The sequence below is a fragment of the Salvelinus alpinus genome, chromosome 8, assembly GCF_045679555.1.
Source record: "Salvelinus alpinus chromosome 8, SLU_Salpinus.1, whole genome shotgun sequence".
In the NCBI taxonomy this organism is placed as follows: domain Eukaryota; kingdom Metazoa; phylum Chordata; class Actinopteri; order Salmoniformes; family Salmonidae; genus Salvelinus; species Salvelinus alpinus.
In genome coordinates, this window is record NC_092093.1 from 46,146,202 (window position 1) to 46,164,109 (window position 17,908).

The 17,908-nt window shown below is 42.6% G+C and overlaps 2 protein-coding genes across 4 annotated transcripts in view; one reads left to right on the forward strand and one right to left on the reverse strand.

The window, feature by feature from the left end:
• Window positions 1-17,126, reverse strand: fam162a (family with sequence similarity 162 member A). Of its 2 annotated transcripts, none has more exons than XM_071414063.1 (5): window positions 16,791-17,126; window positions 11,267-11,407; window positions 8,623-8,734; window positions 3,998-4,106; window positions 1-635 (listed from the first exon to the last, which is right to left on the reverse strand). In XM_071414063.1, exons 1-5 carry the CDS (start codon window positions 16,981-16,983, stop codon window positions 522-524), a joined length of 669 nt encoding a protein of 222 aa, XP_071270164.1. In that variant the 5' UTR covers window positions 16,984-17,126; the 3' UTR covers window positions 1-521. The 2 variants fall into 2 exon arrangements, with proteins under 2 accessions (XP_071270164.1, XP_071270165.1); XM_071414064.1 differs by lacking the exon at window positions 16,791-17,126 and adding an exon at window positions 15,045-15,494.
• Window positions 15,743-17,908, forward strand: part of mix23 (mitochondrial matrix import factor 23) — a 17,250-nt gene continuing 15,084 nt past the window's right edge. The window contains exons 1-2 of one of the 2 annotated variants that reach the window (XM_071414065.1): window positions 15,743-15,790; window positions 16,171-16,290. In XM_071414065.1, coding sequence (XP_071270166.1) covers window positions 16,240-16,290 — 51 coding nt within the window. In that variant the 5' untranslated portion in view covers window positions 15,743-15,790; window positions 16,171-16,239. Of the gene's footprint in view, window positions 15,791-16,170; window positions 16,417-17,908 lie in introns of those variants that run through there. The other variant, XM_071414066.1, reaches the window with a different exon arrangement.

Here is a 17,908-nt window from a genome sequence, read left to right on the forward strand (position 1 = left end):
TTAAATGGGACATTTTGATATTTAATCCATTAATTTAAAAGGAAAACAACTTTTCGGTTGGAGGTTATCTTAAGAAAACAAAGAACCAGACATGGCATAAAAGAAATACAGCTGCTAGCAATATGGGCTGTTAACTACTGTACTGAAATCCTACTTCCTGATTGGAGGAAACACCTATGGTACTAGAGATCGGGGTTGAGTAGCTCTGGGTACAGCAGCTGTTGGCCCAGTCGGGGACTTCTTAGAGGTAGATAGAGGACTCATCTTGGTATCTGTGCCATTATAGCGCATGTGACAGAATGAGCAGCGCCATTGAGGCCATCTCTATTTTAAAGTAGTACATTTTCTTCTTGGCCGATTGCTCTCCACTCAATTGACTACTTTAAAATGGTGTAAGCCCTCTATGGCAATGTCCATGCTAAAATGGGTTTTATCCATGAGGAGTCCTCTCTCTATGGAGTGACAGACAGGAAGAGCCAAGTGCGGGAGCTTTTCCAGTGAGACACAGGAGGGCGTCTTCCTCAAGAAGTCTTCTCAACAGCATCAGCCTCCTCCCTCTCCATCTTGGCCTCCTGCCTCCATCTTGCTTTCTTTTCCATGTTCTGAGATGTTAGAGACTCATGCCTGCCGACAGCCTGGGGAACACACACACACACTTGGTCAGTCGATCCTTCTCACCACACACACACCTAGAGCAGCGAAACGATTGCCGGGATTCAATTCCAGGCGCATTATAGCAGACAATTTATGCTTGAGCCGACATGCACAGCATTTTCCTGTGAATGCGAACTCTGTGAACGTAAGGGATTTGTAATTTTTTTTTTTAAAGAGTCATTGCTGGCTGTCCAGAGTATTTATTATTGGGGTTTATTACGAATTAGGGCTGTTGCGGTAACCGTATTACCACCACACTGGCAGTCAGGAGTCATGAAGGCAGTCAAAATGCCACATGACCGTTTAGTCACTAGGCATCTCCAAGCTCTGATGCTGCTGATGGTCATTAGTAGTCTACCAAACTTTCTAACTGCCTGGTACTCAGCACTCTACCGTCCCTCTAATCACTCTGACATCAATTCAAATGTAAACGAAAACCTAAATCATACACTTCACGAGAGCCCATGTTGCACAACATCTATTTTTATATTTTTTATATTTATCCGTTATTTTACCAGGTAAGTTGACTGAGAACACGTTCTCATTTGCAGCAACGACCTGGGGAATAGTTACAGGGGAGAGGAGGGGGATGAATGAGCCAATAGATGACATGGATTTTTTCCCCGCTGCCCATTTCAATACAGGTGCATAATGGTCCATTTTAAAATCAAAACAAATGTCATATTATTTAGTATGTATAGACAAGAATAAATACCTTTTTTTTTTTTATTGTCTGATGGTGACAATAGCCTATCACTTGTGAATTACCAAACTCAAAAAAATTAAAATCCTCACTGTCAACTGCATTTATTTTCAGCAAACTTAACATGTTTAAATATTTGTATGAAAATAACAAGTTTCAACAACTGAGACAAACTGAACAGGTTCCACAGACATGTGACTAACAGAAATGGAATAATGTGTCCCTGAACAAATGGGGGGTCAAAATCAAAAGTAAGTCAGTATCTGGTGTGGCCACCAGCTGCATTAAGTACTGCAGTGCATCTCCTCATGGACTGCACCAGATTTGCCAGTTATTGCTGTGAGATGTTACCCCACACTTCCACCAAGGAACTTGCAAGTTCTGACATTTCTGGGGGGGGAATGGCCCTATGGCTGGTGGCATTGTCACGCTGGAGGGTCATGTCAGGATGAGCCTACATGTGGAAGGTGTGGAAGTATACCACATGAGGGAGGAGGATGTCTTCCCTGTAACTCGCAGCATTGAGATTGCCTGCAATGACAACAAGCTCAGTCCGATGATGCTGTGACACACCGCCCTCGATCATGAGGGACCCTCCACCTCGATCCCGCTCCAGAGTACAGGCCTCAGTGTAATGCTCATTCCTTCAATGATAAACCCAAATCCAGGTATTAGACAGGTATTGACCTCTCCATGGTTGCAGGATCTTGTCTACTTTTACAAGTTTCTATTGAAATTCATTGTGGAGAGCTTATTTATATATTTTGTGTTACGAATACCAAGTATGTCTACTTCACCATCAGCCCATTTTATAGGTAAACTGCAGGGTAATGTAAAAGTTGTATTTTAAGGATCCAATACGTAATATTGTACACTTATCATAATTAAGTCCAGAGAATACAGAAAAGTTATCTAGATATTCAAATTAGACATTTCAGGGATCTAGCTCACGGACACAATATAGAAAATGTATGCTGATGACTCAAGGACACCTTTGTTTTTAAGCCTTGGATTTCTAATCCTCTAATGTTTTTATTGGATCCGATTTTAATAGCTAGCATTTTGATGGCCATAACGAATAGATATGGTGACAGCGGACACCCTTGTTTAACTCCTCTTGACAATTCAAAAGTCTGAGAAGTAACCGTTATTTACTATTTAACACCTGGGGTTGCTATACATTATTAATAACCATTTTATAAAGAGAATTACCGAAGAAAAAAAATGCAGGTATTTATAAATAAAATCCAGTCTTACTTTATCAAATGCCTTTTCAAAATCCGCTATAAATACCATTCCTGGCATCTTATACGTTTCATGATGCTCTATTATTTCTAGTAGTTGTCGTGTATTATCTCCAATGTATCGTCCATGTAAAAAACCTTTCTGATCAGGAAGAACAATATCTGGTAAAAACCCTTTTAATTCTGAGTGCTATGCATTTTGCTAGTATTTTATCATCACAACATTGAAGTGTAGGGGGCCTCCAGTTTTTTTTTTAGATAGACTGGGTCTTTATATTTGCCATCTGGGTCTTGTTTTAATAGAGAAATCAGACCTTCCTGCTGAGTAACTGACAGACTACCATTTTTATAGGAGTAGTTAAAACAGTATATCAAAAAAATACTTGATATACCTCTACCGGTATGCCATCAAGCCCTGGTTTTTTTCCCCCAGACTGAAAGGATTTAATGGCCTCAAGAAGTTGGTCCTCCGCACATTTGTTAATTTTCCTTTTTTTAAACATTATTTGGAAAGAATTCCTGACCGTAATCTTCATTCAGTGGGAGAGGATGAGACGGAAAAGAGATCTGCCTAAAATAATTAGCTTCCTAAAATATCATTCGGAGAATCATAGATGACTCCATCTTCAGTAACGAGTTTCTGCAAATCATTTTTGTTAGCGTTCCTGTATTGGAGGAATTTTGTGCATTTTTCTCCATATTCCATCCAGTTTGCTTTATTTTTGTAATAGATTACATTAGATCGTTGTTGAATAAGTTCCTCAAGTTCTTTTTGTTTTTCCTCTAACTTACTTTGTATCTCGTTTTTATTGCCATCTACCTGTACTATTAGTTAATGGATTTCCCTTGTTAGTCTTCTCTTTAGCCAGAAACTGCTTTTTTATTATTGATGAATATTGAATTGAATGACCCCTGAAGGTACATTTAAAAGGTATCCCAAACAATAAGGGGATTTGCTGAACCTATATTATACTGGAAAAATTCCGTTATCTTTTTTTTGTCTTAGTTAAAAATAAGTTGTCCTCCAGTAAACTTTGATTAAATTTCCAATATCCCCATCCACGTGGAGAATCTATAAGAGTTATGTGAATGCCAATTAGATGATCCGATCGCATTGGATTGAATTCCGGGCTATATGTCCCACCATATAGATGTATATAGGATTCTAGTGACCAAAAGTATTTTTAGCATGGGCTGAAGTAGTCAACTGGGTGGGACTTCCAATGGGTTAAGGAAGGATCACATGACACCATCCAGGTCATCAGGAGGGATCAGCCAATTAATTATACTGCTGAGAAAACATTCCGTAACTCCAGGGGGCAGTAAATCACCAACCTTGGCTTCATACCCATTTTTCCCTGATGACAGTGAACAGGCAGGCTGTAATGATACTCACCTTCTTCCCCATGATGACAGTTAACAGGCAGGCTGCAATGGTGGCAATCATCATCAAGTAACACGCTTTCACTCTCAACTTGTTCCTGGCTGCATCTAGCATCTCAAACCTGCAACACACACAAATATAGACACGGTGACTGAATTAATCAGGAAGTGTATAGGGGGATGTTGTCCCACTGAGACTATTAAAACAAACCAAAAACCGTGGATAGATGGCAGCATTTGAGCAAAAACAAAGGGCGAGCCACAGCATTTAACCCCGGCAAGGTGACTGGGAATATGGTTGAATACAGACAGTATGGAGTCCTTTGTCCAGAATAAATCGTTGTTTGGTTTTAGAATGTCCTTTTCTCTTGTCGAATTAGCAACCTTAGCTAGCCATGTGGCGCGAACATGCCCATCTTCTCCTGACGCAAAGAAAGGAAAATTCCAAAAGTCGCAATAAACGTTGAATAAACTGATAACTCCGTTGAAAAAAACTACTTTGATGTTTTTATCACATCTATCAAATAAAATCAGAGCCGGAAACATCCACCGTGTATCCCGAATGCTTTTCAGAAGCCAATGCTGATGTCCTTCCCGCGCCTAGGTAGAGAAAGGAAATTCTGGTCACGTCATTCCAAGAGCTCTTGTTCGACCTCAGATCAAGCTAGACACCCCATTCCACCTTCCACTGCCTGTTGACATCTAGTGGAAGGCGTATGCAGTGCATGCAAATCCATAAATATTAAGCAATTGAATAGGCAGGCCCTGGAACAGAGCATCGTTTTCAGATTTTTCACTTCCTATCTGGAAGTTTGCTGCCAAATGAGTTTTGTTTTACTCACAGATATAATTCAAACAGTTTTAGAAACTTGAGTGTTTTCTATCCAATAGTAATAATAATAATATGCATATTGTTCGATCTAGAATAGAGTACGAGGCCGTTTAAATTGGGCACGATTTTCCCCCAAAGTGAAAACAGCGCCCCCTATTTAATAGAAGGCTCGTTACCACGACAGCCTTTATAATAGAAGGCTCGTTACCATGACAGCCTTTATAATAGAAGGCTCGTTACCATGACAGCCTTTATAATAGAACGCTTGTGACCACACACACACATCTAAATACTGCACAAAAACATCTTAAGTAGAAATACAATGAAACAAACAGGCATTCTATTTTTGCTCTATTATAGTGGCCACTATAGTAGACGTCGATCAAGTGCACATAGCTACATGTGTGCAAAAATAATGTTCACAATAATGTTCACTGAGTAACACAAAAGCAATATCTTTGGGCTACACTGTACATTATTACACATTCTGCCTGTGGACATCTGTTCTACAATGTGCCAGCAGAGCATGACACCCTTCGTTGATCTCTTTCAGGCAGAGAGTACACCTGGCATACCCCTTTTATCCACTGTATTGAAGAAGTGAGAAGAGGGAAAGGAAAGTGTGTGGTCTTCCTTTCATCTCTATAGTGGCATCCAGCTTAAACCAGGCCCAGCTCCATACCCTACATTACTCATCTCATATGTATATACTGTACTCTATACCATCTACTGCATCTTGATGTAATGTATCACTAGTCACATTAAACAATGCCACTTTATATAACGTTTACATACCCTACATTACTCATCTCATATGTATATACTGTACTCTATACCATCTACTGCATCTTGCCTACGCCGTTCGGCCATCACTCATGTATATATTTTTATGTACATATTCGTATTCATTCCTTTACACTTGTGTGTATAAGGTAGTTGTGAAATTGTTAGGTTATATTACTTGTTAGATATTACTGCATGGTCGGAACTAGAAGCACAAGCATTTCGCTACACTTGCATTAACATCTGCTAACCATGTGTAGGTGACAAATAAAATTTGATTTGAGGGAAAACATTAGTTTGTTAGCTAGTTAACGTTTCAAACAAATTGCCAGGGTCCAGTAAGCAACTAACGCGTTACAACTTGAGGAACGGCAACGTTACCAGTTAACGTACGCTAACCCCATTCCGTACAAATGTGCGCAACCGCGACATTCAAACGAGGCTGCAAAAAAACAAACATCTGGGACTGTAGAGACTGTTGACAAACATCTGGGACTGTAGAGACTGTTGACAAACATCTGGGGTGTGAACTACATTTCTATTCAAGCATTGATTGGATCTTTATTGTAGAAAGTTTGAAAAAATAAAGACCTCTCCGACGCTGAACGTTAAATTGTGACGTGTCATGGCGTAACATACAGCACACATAAAGCAACTAATTCGGTCTTACAGCCTCTCTCCACCAGGTGTAGCACTTCTCTCACCGTTTAAAAACAAGAAAGGGACAGTGACGGGGTAAGGGGGGATACTGCAATCACTTGCAGATACACTTGCACATACGGCATCACTGCAAGCTATCATGACTCTCAAAAGCCGCTGATTACTTCTGAAGAGCGGGTTTTTAGGACGATGCTAAAGTGATTCAAATTCGACACAAACCTTCAAATATGTATGCAATGACACATTATATAAACTCTTTATAGTGTTTTATTTAAATTTTAGAGGCGATAAGTTGGACAGATCAGGTGAAAAAAGCCATTTCCCCACAAGACATCTCTCCTTCTCACTATCACGCAATAGGTTTTGCTTCCCCACCCGCCATTTTTAAAAAGACCCGACGGAGCTCATTGCCTTCTTGAATCATGCAGAGATGGGCATCATGAAGGTCTCGTCATGGATTTTCTTGGAAAGGGGAGAAATTGTGCTTTACAATTTATTGATATCACAGTTGATCTACAAGTATTACGTTTTTTGGGCGCTAAAATAAGGTCAATTGTACGGACCAGCGCGATGTACAAAAGTGAGATAGTTTACGTTAATACTATAGCAAATTGGTTAGGTTACTAACGTTAGCTCATCTGATGTAACATTGTCTGACTATTTGCCAACTAATTTTCACACCATAAACTCAATTATTTGATCAGTTAAGTTGGCTAATGTTGCTCAATATTTCTCTGGCTAGCTAACGGATAATTCGATCCAGCGAGCAAAAATACTTAACAAATGATAACAATACTTGTCCCACCACACATTCTCCATCGTCTAAAACTTTCCAAATGCCAGTTGTTTTTCGTTTACAGGTCATGAAGTACGCTCCCCAGTCTCCGTGGACAGGCTTCTCACCTACCTCTTCGTTAACGTTCAGGGGACGCGCTGCTGTAAGTTAATTAATTGGCAAACTGCTTTCCCACTCATTCCAAAGCTGATGCTGCAACCTGAAAATTGGTTGTCTCTTCTCTTCAGTCACTTGCTGCATTCTGTAGTTATGTGAACAATTGGCTTAGCCTTGGATACAGCCAGGATTGTTCAAAGCGCTCATCACTCGTTTGCATACAAAGACCCCCCCCCTAAACTTCTCTCATCGGAACTACACGAAACACGTAGGTTACCTATTTTGGATTCAAAACGGTGAATTTCACCTGAATGTGACTAGTTTGCGTCACTGATTGAAACGCTGACTGCCTAATCGCCCAACATCAGAGCCCGACCTCACTAATGCTTGTGGTTGAATGGAAGCAAGTCCCCGCAGCAATATTCCAACATCTCGTGGAAAGCCTTTCCAGAAGGGCGAAGGCTGTTACAGCAGTAAATGGGGACCGACTCCATATTAATGTCCATGATTTTGGAATGAGATGTTCGACGAGCGGGTGTCCAGATACTTTTGGTCATGTGGTGTAGCATCTCAAACAGGGAACAAGACCAGGCAGAACATTTCAAAACTCTACACGGGTTTTCCTTTTGGAGTGACCATGTCAAAGAGGGATCCGTGTGAGGGTGATTAAGTGTATAGGACAGAGGGGTGCGTGTGAGGGTGATTAAGTGTATAGGACAGAGGGGTGCGTGTGAGGGTGATTAAGTGTATAGGACAGAGGGGTGCGAGGGTGATTAAGTGTATAGGACAGAGGGGTGCGAGGGTGATTAAGTGTATAGGACAGAGGGGTGCGTGTGAGGGTGGTTAAGTGTATAGGACAGAGGGGTGCGTGTGAGGGTGGTTAAGTGTATAGGACAGAGGGGTGCGTGTGAGGGTGATTAAGTGTATAGGACAGAGGGGTGTGTGTGAGGGTGATTAAGTGTATAGGACAGAGGGGTGTGTGTGCGTGCGTACGTGCCAGTTTGCTACTTCTGCTTCATATCAAACCAGCAGATAATTTCTCAGATGTCAGGAACCCGAATCACAGCAATTACCTAAAACACAACCTGCTACAGAGACACACACCTGAAAGAGGCAGAGAGAAAAGCGAGAGGCAGAGAGAAAAGCGAGAGGCAGAGAGAAAAGCGAGAGGCAGAGAGAAAAGCGAGAGGCAGAGAGAAAAGCGAGAGGCAGAGAGAAAAGCGAGAGGCAGAGAGAAAAGCGAGAGGCAGAGAGAAAAGCGAGAGGCAGAGAGAAAAGCGAGAGGCAGAGAGAAAAGCGAGAGGCAGAGAGAAAAGCGAGAGGCAGAGAGAAAAGCGAGAGGCAGAGAGAAAAGCGAGAGGCAGAGAGAAAAGCGAGAGGCAGAGAGACCTCATTTGAACTACAGTGTTAAGAGCCAATCAGGGGCAGGTGTGTTGGGAGGTCTGGTTGTAAACAGAAAGTGTCCACTTACGACACTAGCTCTGGGATCTGGTCAGGGGTCTTGAAGCGTCCAGACCAGACCAGGATCCTCTGGTCCATGGGAGAGGGTCTGTAGCCGGGGAGTTTAAAGGCTGGACGGGGATCTGGGAAAAGGACACAACAATCAATCAATGCACAGACGAGGTCACGGAAACCATGTGATCCTGGATGTCCAGATAGCAACAATGAAAATAAACTGCCATGTGGGGAATCTAGCTCGTTTCATCTTGTTCTTGATGCCATCATCTTGTTCTTGATACCATCATCTTGTTCTTGATACCATCATCTTGTTCTTGATACCATCATCTTGTTCTTGATGTCTTGTTATGAGGTGTTTGTTGTCTATGCCAATATGGCTAAAATTCACTCATTATGCAAATGTGTTCATGTTTCAATACACATTGAAGAAATGTAGTTTACGTGTTGTCATTCTAAACCAACCTTGTCTGTTTTGCCCTATAGTTGTGCACACGTCAGTTTTGTTGCTGAACAAACCAGTCTATAGCAGCAGTTTGGTTGTGCATCATGAATTCAGCATAGCAAGTTTGAATGAAGGTCTGGTTATTAAATGGGTAAATAGTTTAATCCATTCTCCGGAAGCCTTGTCCGAGCCAGAACGGCCCATAGGACAGGACCCCATTTCCTGTTTCTGTAGCAAGGCAGCTTGATGTACTGTACACCTCCTGGACAGGGCTATAGTTGATTGTATATAGACTAGAAGTCGACCGATTACGATTTTTCAACGCCGATACCGATTATTGGAGGACCAAAAAAAGCCCACACCGATTTAAAAAAATTGCCCAATATATCTATATAATTTGTAATAATGACAATTACAACACTGAATGAACACTTATTTTAACTTAATACATAAATACAAATCTATTTAGCCTCAAATAAATAATGAAACATGTTGAATTTTAGTTTAGAATAATGCAAAAAGTGTTGGAGAAGTAAAAGTGCAATATGTGCCATGTAAAAAAGTTAATGTGTAAGTTCCTTGCTCAGAAGATAAAAGAAACCACCAGCATTCATATGTTAACATGAGTCTTCTATATTCCCAGTTAAGAAGTTTTAGGTTAGTTAAAGGACTATTTCTCTCTATACCATTTGTATACCATTTCATATACCTTTGACTATTAGATGTTCTTATAGGCACAATAGTATTGCCAGCCTAATCTCGGGAGTTAATAGGCTTGAAGTCAAACAGCGCTGTGAAGAGCTGCTGGCAAACGCATGAAAGTGCTGTTTGAATGAATGCTTACGAGCCTGCTGCTGCCTACCACCGCTCAGTCAGACTGCTCTATCAAATCAGACTTTATAATAAACACAGAAATACGAGCCTTAGGTCATTAATATGGTCAAATCCAGAAACTATCATTTCAAAAACAAAACGTTTATTCCTTCAGTGAAATATGGAACCGTTCCGTATTTTAGCGAACGGGTGGCATCCATAAGTCTAAATATCGCTGTTACAACCTTCAATGTTATGTCATAATTATGTAAAATTCTGGCAAATTAATTACGTCTTTGTTAGGAAGAAATGTTCTTCACACAGTTTGCAACGAGCCAGGCGGCCCAACCTGCTGCATATACCCTGACTCTGTTCGCACAGAACGCAAGAGGAGTGACACAATTTATCTAGTTAATATTGCCTGCTAACATGAATTTCTTTTTTCATTTCTTTTAAACTTGCATGTTTATTTTTTTTATTTTTTACATTTGTCTATTTATTTTAAGAAAGGCATTGATGTTTATGGTTAGGTACAACGACAGTGCTTTTTTTGCGAATGCGCTTGTTAAATCATCCCCCGTTTGGCGAAGTAGGCTGTGATTCGATAATAAATTAACAGGCACCGCATTGATTATTTGCAACGCAGGACAAGCTAGTAAAACTAGTAGTATCAACCATGTGTAGTTAAGTGATTATGTTAAGATTGATTGTTTTAAGATAAGTTTAATGCTAGCTAGCAACTTACCTTGGCTCCTTGCTACACTCGCGTAACAGGTGGTCAGCCTGCCATGCAGTCTCCTCGTGGAGTGCAATGTAATCGTCCAAAATGGACATCCAACAATGCGGATTACCGATTTTCAAGTTTTCATAACATCGGCCCTAATTGAGTCGGCCATTCCGATTAATCATTCGACCTCTAATAGAGACAGTTAAGACTCAGATTTAGGAATCGTTTAATTTCACACGCCACGGCTGTTAACCTCCATGGTTACATCCCTTCCCTCATCCTCAGGAGTGAACTTTCTCCCAGTTTCTATGGCAACTAAATGTCAGGCACCCCTGTGGCGTAGACTAGACTGAGATCAGATGATTAATGAAGATATTATTACTGAGATGACTGAAGAGTTGGCTCAGTGATTTACTAACAGATAACTCCAGTACACAGCTGATGTTGACATGTGCAATCTTTTGGAGGAACCTCTTCCGCCACATAAATATTTGTTTTTCTTTAATTTACTGTGGGTCCACTGGGAACAAAAATACTCTGGAATGACTTCCTGACTGAGCACACAGCCAAAGGCTGGAGAACAAAACAGACAGGGTCAGAGGCTGGAGAACAGGATCAGGATAATTAAATCAGCTGAACTCATCCCTCACCAGGGAATCAGGTGTGTGTTCCTACCATGTGCTGGGACTGCAGGTGCTGCAGGCGGAGGTTCTGGGTTTCCTGTCTGAGGTTTACTGCACATCCTCCTCTGTCCCCCCAGCTCAGCCAGAGCTCTGCTCCGTCCCCCCATCTGTCCCACCTGTCTGCACCATTGACCTGTGAGAGAGACCACCACATCAGTCAGAAGAAACCTTTAACCTCCACAACAGAAAGAGCGCAGCATCAGCTTCAATGAGAACAGTCTAAGTCTCGAGTAGCTCAGCAGTCTAAGGTACTTCTTCACTACAGAACCCGGTTCGAGCCCAGGCTGTGTCAACCTCCATCGGGATTCCTATAGGGCAGCGCACAATTGGCCCAGCGTTGTCCGGATTAAGGGAGGAGGCTTTACTGGGCGCAACGCACTCCAGCTACTCCTTGTGGCGGGCCGGGCACCAGCAGGCGGACTTCGGTCATCAGTTGAACGGTGTTTACTCCGACACATTGGTGTAGCTGGCTTCCGGGTTAAGCGGGCTGGTGTTAAGCGCGGTTTGGTGGGTCATGTTTCGGAGGACGTAAGACTCGACCTTCACCTCTCCCAAGCCCGTTGGAGAGTTGCAGCAAAGAGACAAGATCATAATTGGATATCACAAAATTGGGGAGGAGGTAAAATACAAAAATATAGAAAAAATAGTATTGTGACAACCACTACTACCATGGCTATGAGCTGAACACTGCCTCAAACACCTACAACCTATGATTACATTTTTATTTATTTTTTACTTCAACACCCTTTTCTCCTCATTTTTTGTGATATTCAATTGGGGTGACGTGAGCAGTGTGCGAAGAAGCAGGGTGGTGTTTCGGAGGACGCATGGCTCTCGACCTTCGCCTCTCCTGAGTCCGTAGGGGAGTTGCAGCGATGAGACAGGAGAGGCGAAGGTCGAGAGCCATGCGTCCTCCGAAACACCACCCTGCTTCTTCGCACACTGCTCACGTCACCCAGTCGCACCAATGTTTCAGAGGAAACACTGTCGAACTGACAACCAATAACAGTCCTCCTGAGTGGTGCCTCAGCACTTAGACCGCAGCGCCACTCAGGAGGCCCGGATTACAAAAAAATAAATCAGGTATTAGCTAGGAACATCTTACAGCAGGTGACAACATACCCAAACCACAAATTGTGTCATATTTCTACTGTGCTACTCGCTCTGTGCTGGCTAGTTTACCACTGTCTTGCACAGTAAAAAGTTGGTTTGAGATTCGATATTCGCCAGTCATTCGCATCGTCACATGTCAATAGTTCGCGAACGACTAATTCCGGGTCTGAGGAGCTATTAGATGTTAGCCTAGCTGCCCATCACGCTAGCAGGGTTTTCTTGATGGCATGAATACAGCCCGCAACGCGGTTAGCCATTGAGGCTGGGCCTGAGGATTGTCCCGGGTCGGTGGCAGTCTAGATCCCTGCTGTTTGTTGTTTTCCATCTTCCCTGTGAACTGCCCTGTCTGGAACTGAAGCCACTCCTACATTGTCTTGGCTGTGTGCTTGGGGTCATTGTCCTGTTGGAAGGTGAACCTTAGGAATTCAGACTGGGGCTGAGTGCACTGGAGCAGGTTGTCATCAAGGATCTGTGTACTTTTTTTCCTTTCATCTTTCCCCGCGATCCTGACTAATTACAGTTACCAGCCTCAAATTGCAGCCAAAATAAATGCTTCATAGTTCAAGTAACAGACATCAACTGTTCAGAGGAGACTGTGTGAATCAGACCTTCATGGTAAAATTGCTGCAAAGAAACCACTAAAGGACACCAATAAGAAGAAGAGACTTGCTTGGGCCAAGAAACACGAGCAATGGACCGGTGGAAATTTGTCCTTTGGTCTGGAGGCCCAATTGGAGATTTTTGGTTCCACCCGCCGTGTCTTTGTGAGACGCAGAGTAGGTGAACATATGATCTCCGCATGTGTGGTTCCCACCGTGAAGCATGGAGGAGGAGTTGTGATGGTGTGGGGGAGCTTTGCTGGTGACAAGGTCTGACTTATTTAGAATTCAAGGCACATTTAACCAGCATGGCTACCACAGCATTCTGCAGCGATACGCCATCCCATCTGGTTTGGGCTTAGTGGGAATATCATTTGTTTTTCAACAGGACAATGACCCAACACACACTTCCAGGCTGTGTAAGGGCTATTTGCAGAGTGAAGGAAAAGGAAGGAAGGAAAAGCAGCCAACAAGTGCTCAGCATATGTGGGAACTCCTTCTAGAAACTGTTGGAAAATCATTACAGGTGTAGCTGGTTGAAAGAATGCCAAGAGTGTGCAAAGCTGTCATCAAGGCAAAGGGTGATTACTCTGAAGAATCTCAAATATATTTAGATATGTTTAACACTTTTTTGGTTACTATGATTCCATAGGTGTCATTTCATAGTTTTGATGTCTTCACTATTATTCTACAATGTAGACAATTGTACAAATAAAAGGAAAACCCTTGAATGAGTAGGTGTTCTAAAACTTTTGACCGGTATGTATGTATGTATGCATGTATACACACACAAATGTTGGAATAATTTTCTGTGTAGACTAAATTGTGTGCAACTTGCCTCCTTATGTAAGAGATAATCACCAACATTCTAGTCCCTTTGCGGAGTTAATTTTTCCAAGGTAATGTACAGAACTGAGGCGTTTATCCCGCTTATACCACAGCTGCCAAAGAAAACAATATGAAAGCACACATTTAACGGTAGAAATAAGTATTTTCACTGATATCTTAATTTATAAGCAAATGTCATACTTTCTCATCTTTTGGTATATTATTGCAAGGTGCCCCAATATCTGGTTATAATGTCCATTCTAGAATGCCCTTCCAGCCAAACAGAAATTAGTATTCAACAATATCGTGGTATAAATACGGAAGAGCTTAGAAGAGCTATAGAAATTGTAACGTTTCAAATATTTATATAAAAAGTGTGTAAGTGCTTTATGAGAAAACCAAAGGGTGTGCAATGCGTTTCCCTACGCTGTGAACAATCTAATGTTGGTTTGATGTGCCTAGGTCATGTGATCAAGGAGATATTCGTTGGTTCAGATCCCTAGGTCATGTGATCAAGGAGCTATTGAAATTAGTCAAAAACTAAAACTAACAAAATTAAGGTAAAAGAAATTCATGCATTTTTCAGAAAACCAAAGGATGTGTGATGTCCTACCATTTGAACAGTTCAAAGTTAGTTTGGGGTGTGTCACATGGTCAAGGAGCGATTGCATTTTAAATAAGAAAAATGTTGGAATCAATTGATGAAGAAAAAAGGGGTGTGCAACATACCGAGGTTGCTAGGTCACATGGCTAGAGTGAGATTTTAAATACTGAAATTGTAAAAAGTTTCAGTTATAATTGTGTAAGTGCTTTATGGGAAAACGAAAAGGTGTCCCTCCCTTCTGAACAGTTTAAAGTTTGTTGGAATTTTCTCGAGGTGGTTAGAGTGATTGAAATTAGAATATTTTAATCATGTAATTGTTGAAGGTACCTAACTAGTTGCATTAGACCGTGGGCCAGGCTGCCTACTTCATGCCGTATGATAATGAAACTCAGGTCGGAATCGGGAAAATAATAAATGTCAAATGTTTTACACCATTTTTCCTAACCTGAATACTGTACTTCAAATCGCTAACGAGCTATTTAAGTTTGAAGCTCCAAATGTCTGGTGAACATCGAATCTCAAACCAACTATCACGGTTCTCGACTGTCTGTCGTACGTGCTTGTTGTCCCACAATGTTCCTCAAACCAGATATAGAACGGTTCAAACACTGACATGCAGTACTCACCTATGGTCGTGCCAAGAACATTGTAGGGTCTGATGAAGTTCATGTTAAAACGTTTTAAATAAGATGCGACCTTATTATGCCATAAAAATGTTATTGGACAGTTCCCTTCAGCTGTTGAAAGTCACGCAGCACAATACACGTACGACCCAAAATATATAACTGCGACCGCGAAGGGGGTGGAGAAGGCTCTTCACTATTTACCACAACCACAAAGTCATAATTATGTCTAAACCACGCTTATTTCTACAACGTATCTCCTTAAAACCTGATTTTAAACCTAACCCTAAACGTAACCACACTGCTAACATTATGCCCAACCTAGACCAAAAAGCTAATTTTAGTTTTCATGAAATTTTACGATAATGCCAATTCGACTTTGTGGCTGTGGTAACTAGGGACAAATGCGTCGCAGGGAAATGAGAAGGACCCTACATGAGCACAGGGTGCCTTACTATCGCCTGCTCAATAAAACATGTTATACAAAGATACTGTAAGGACCCTGGTATCGACTCTGCTGCTCGAGCATGCTTTTGCGGCACAGTCGATAGCGCGCTGGACTTCGGGCTTAAAAGGTCGAGGGTTCGAGGCCTGCTCCCTGCCTGTTTCATTACAATACATATTACAGAAATGTTGTAAAAATGCTATTCAGTGTCTTTGATGGTACTTCAGACAGAGCTCAACTGGTAAATTAGTGCCCGTTCTGTTCTTCTGTGGATTTGATATGGCGGTTGGCAACCAACTTCAAGGTGCATTACAGCCACCACTTTCAATGTAATATTTAGCGTTGTGTGTCTCAGCCTTGTGACTACACTTTCCTCCCTTCTCTCGGCCTGAGGACCCCCCCGTCCCTTCTTTTTCCTGGATCTTATACAGGCGTCTTCCCTTACTCTCCCTGTTCCACAACTCTTGCCACTTATTTTTAATCACGGTTCTACCTGTACTGTACATTGACATGGGACTTATAAGAAGCACCTTTCAGAATTAAATGCCATGTTTATACGGCGAATCTTTGGTGCAAAATTATGAACGGAAATTAACTTTATCATATCATAATATTGTATGTTAATTGATTTGTTATTTCAGTTAAATATCGTTTTTATCATTTGGATGTGCTTATTATGTTCAGGCATTCGGGCAGGGCACGTATTTCACGTGTTGCGCATGTAGGACCCGTGGGAGGACCTTGTAGTCCACAATGGCGGCGCCCAACAGAACTTTAAACTGTGAGGACTTTTCAATGTTTCAGGTAATACTGGTGTCATCTTTTTGTATGCCATGAATAGCATTTTAGTATGACATTCACGACAACCGATAAACACGGATAATTGTGAAGCTCTGTGTCGTGATCGGATTGAATGAGTGACACCTGCTGGTATGGACCTAGCTCTCAAACTTGTGCAACCCCCTATTATTGGCATATTCAACAGCGTTTAAGAAATATATTATTTTCAACGGTATTATCCTGCGATCAAGCAATCAACGTTATGTGATTACTGGTGTCGTAAAAATGTTAGCTAACCGGTTAGCAATTAGCATGCTTGACATTTCAGTGGAAATTATCAGTACTATTATCAGCTTTTTGATAAGCGGTTTAGCAAAGAAAATACCTCCCGTATCGGCATACAGTCCCCAGTTATTGGCCACCATACAATTGTGTTAAATGACATATCTATTTAATTGTTTTAAAAAGAGAGACTAACCTCGTCTCCGAAGTGTTTACTATACTGAATAAAAATATAAACGTACCGGAGGGTGGTGGCGTGACAGAGGTTGCTGGTGGAGTTTTTCTCTTCCTTTTCTGTGCTGCATGTGTTGTGCCCCGGAGAGCCAGCCCCTTCTGCCTGTTCTGGTCGCTATGGCTGGTGCAGTAGATACAGTGCTGCAACAGAATTTTCATCCTCTGGTGCAAGCAATGTGGGTGGTCCACTGCGACAACCATTGGTCACCCGAACACTCAGCCTGTCCGCCAGGGTCTGCCGAGGTACACCATGCACCTTGGTAGATAAGAATAGAAATACTCGTGGTATTCTGCTAAAAACATCCCTGCCCCGCAGTCCTCCATAACTTGGAACATGTCCACCTGACTAACCTTAGCAGCCCGGCGGATAGCCATCCCTGCCCCGCAGTCCTCCATGGCTTGGAACATGTCCACCTGACTAACCTTGGCATCCCGGCGGATAGCCATCCCTGCCCCGCAGTCCTCCATAACATGTCCACCTGACTAACCTTGGCAGCCCGGCGAATAGCCATCCCTGCCCCGCAGTCCTCCATGGCTTGGAACATGTCCACCTGACTAACCTTGGCAGCCCGGTGGATAGCCATCCCTGCCCCGCAGTCCTTCATGGCTTGGAACATTTCCACCTGACTAACCTTGGCAGCCCGGCGAATAGCCATCCCTGCCCCGCAGTCCTCCATGGCTTGGAACATGTCCACCTGACTAACCTTGGCAGCCCGGTGGATAGCCATCCCTGCCCCGCAGTCCTCCATGGCTTGGAACATTTCCACCTGACTAACCTTGGCAGCCCGGTGGATAGCCATCCCTGCCCCGCAGTCCTCCATGGCTTGGAACATTTCCACCTGACTAACCTTGGCAGCCAGGCGAATAGCCATCCCTGCCCCGCAGTCCTCCATGGCTTGGAACATGTCCACCTGACTAACCTTGGCAGCCCGGTGGATAGCCATCCCTGCCCCGCAGTCCTCCATGGCTTGGAACATGTTCACCTGACTAACCTTGGCAGCCCGGCGGATAGCCATCCCTGCCCCGCAGTCCTCCATGGCTTGGAACATGTCCACCTGACTAACCTTGGCAGCCCGGGGGATAGCCATCCCTGCCCCGCAGTCCTCCATAACTTGGAACATGTCCA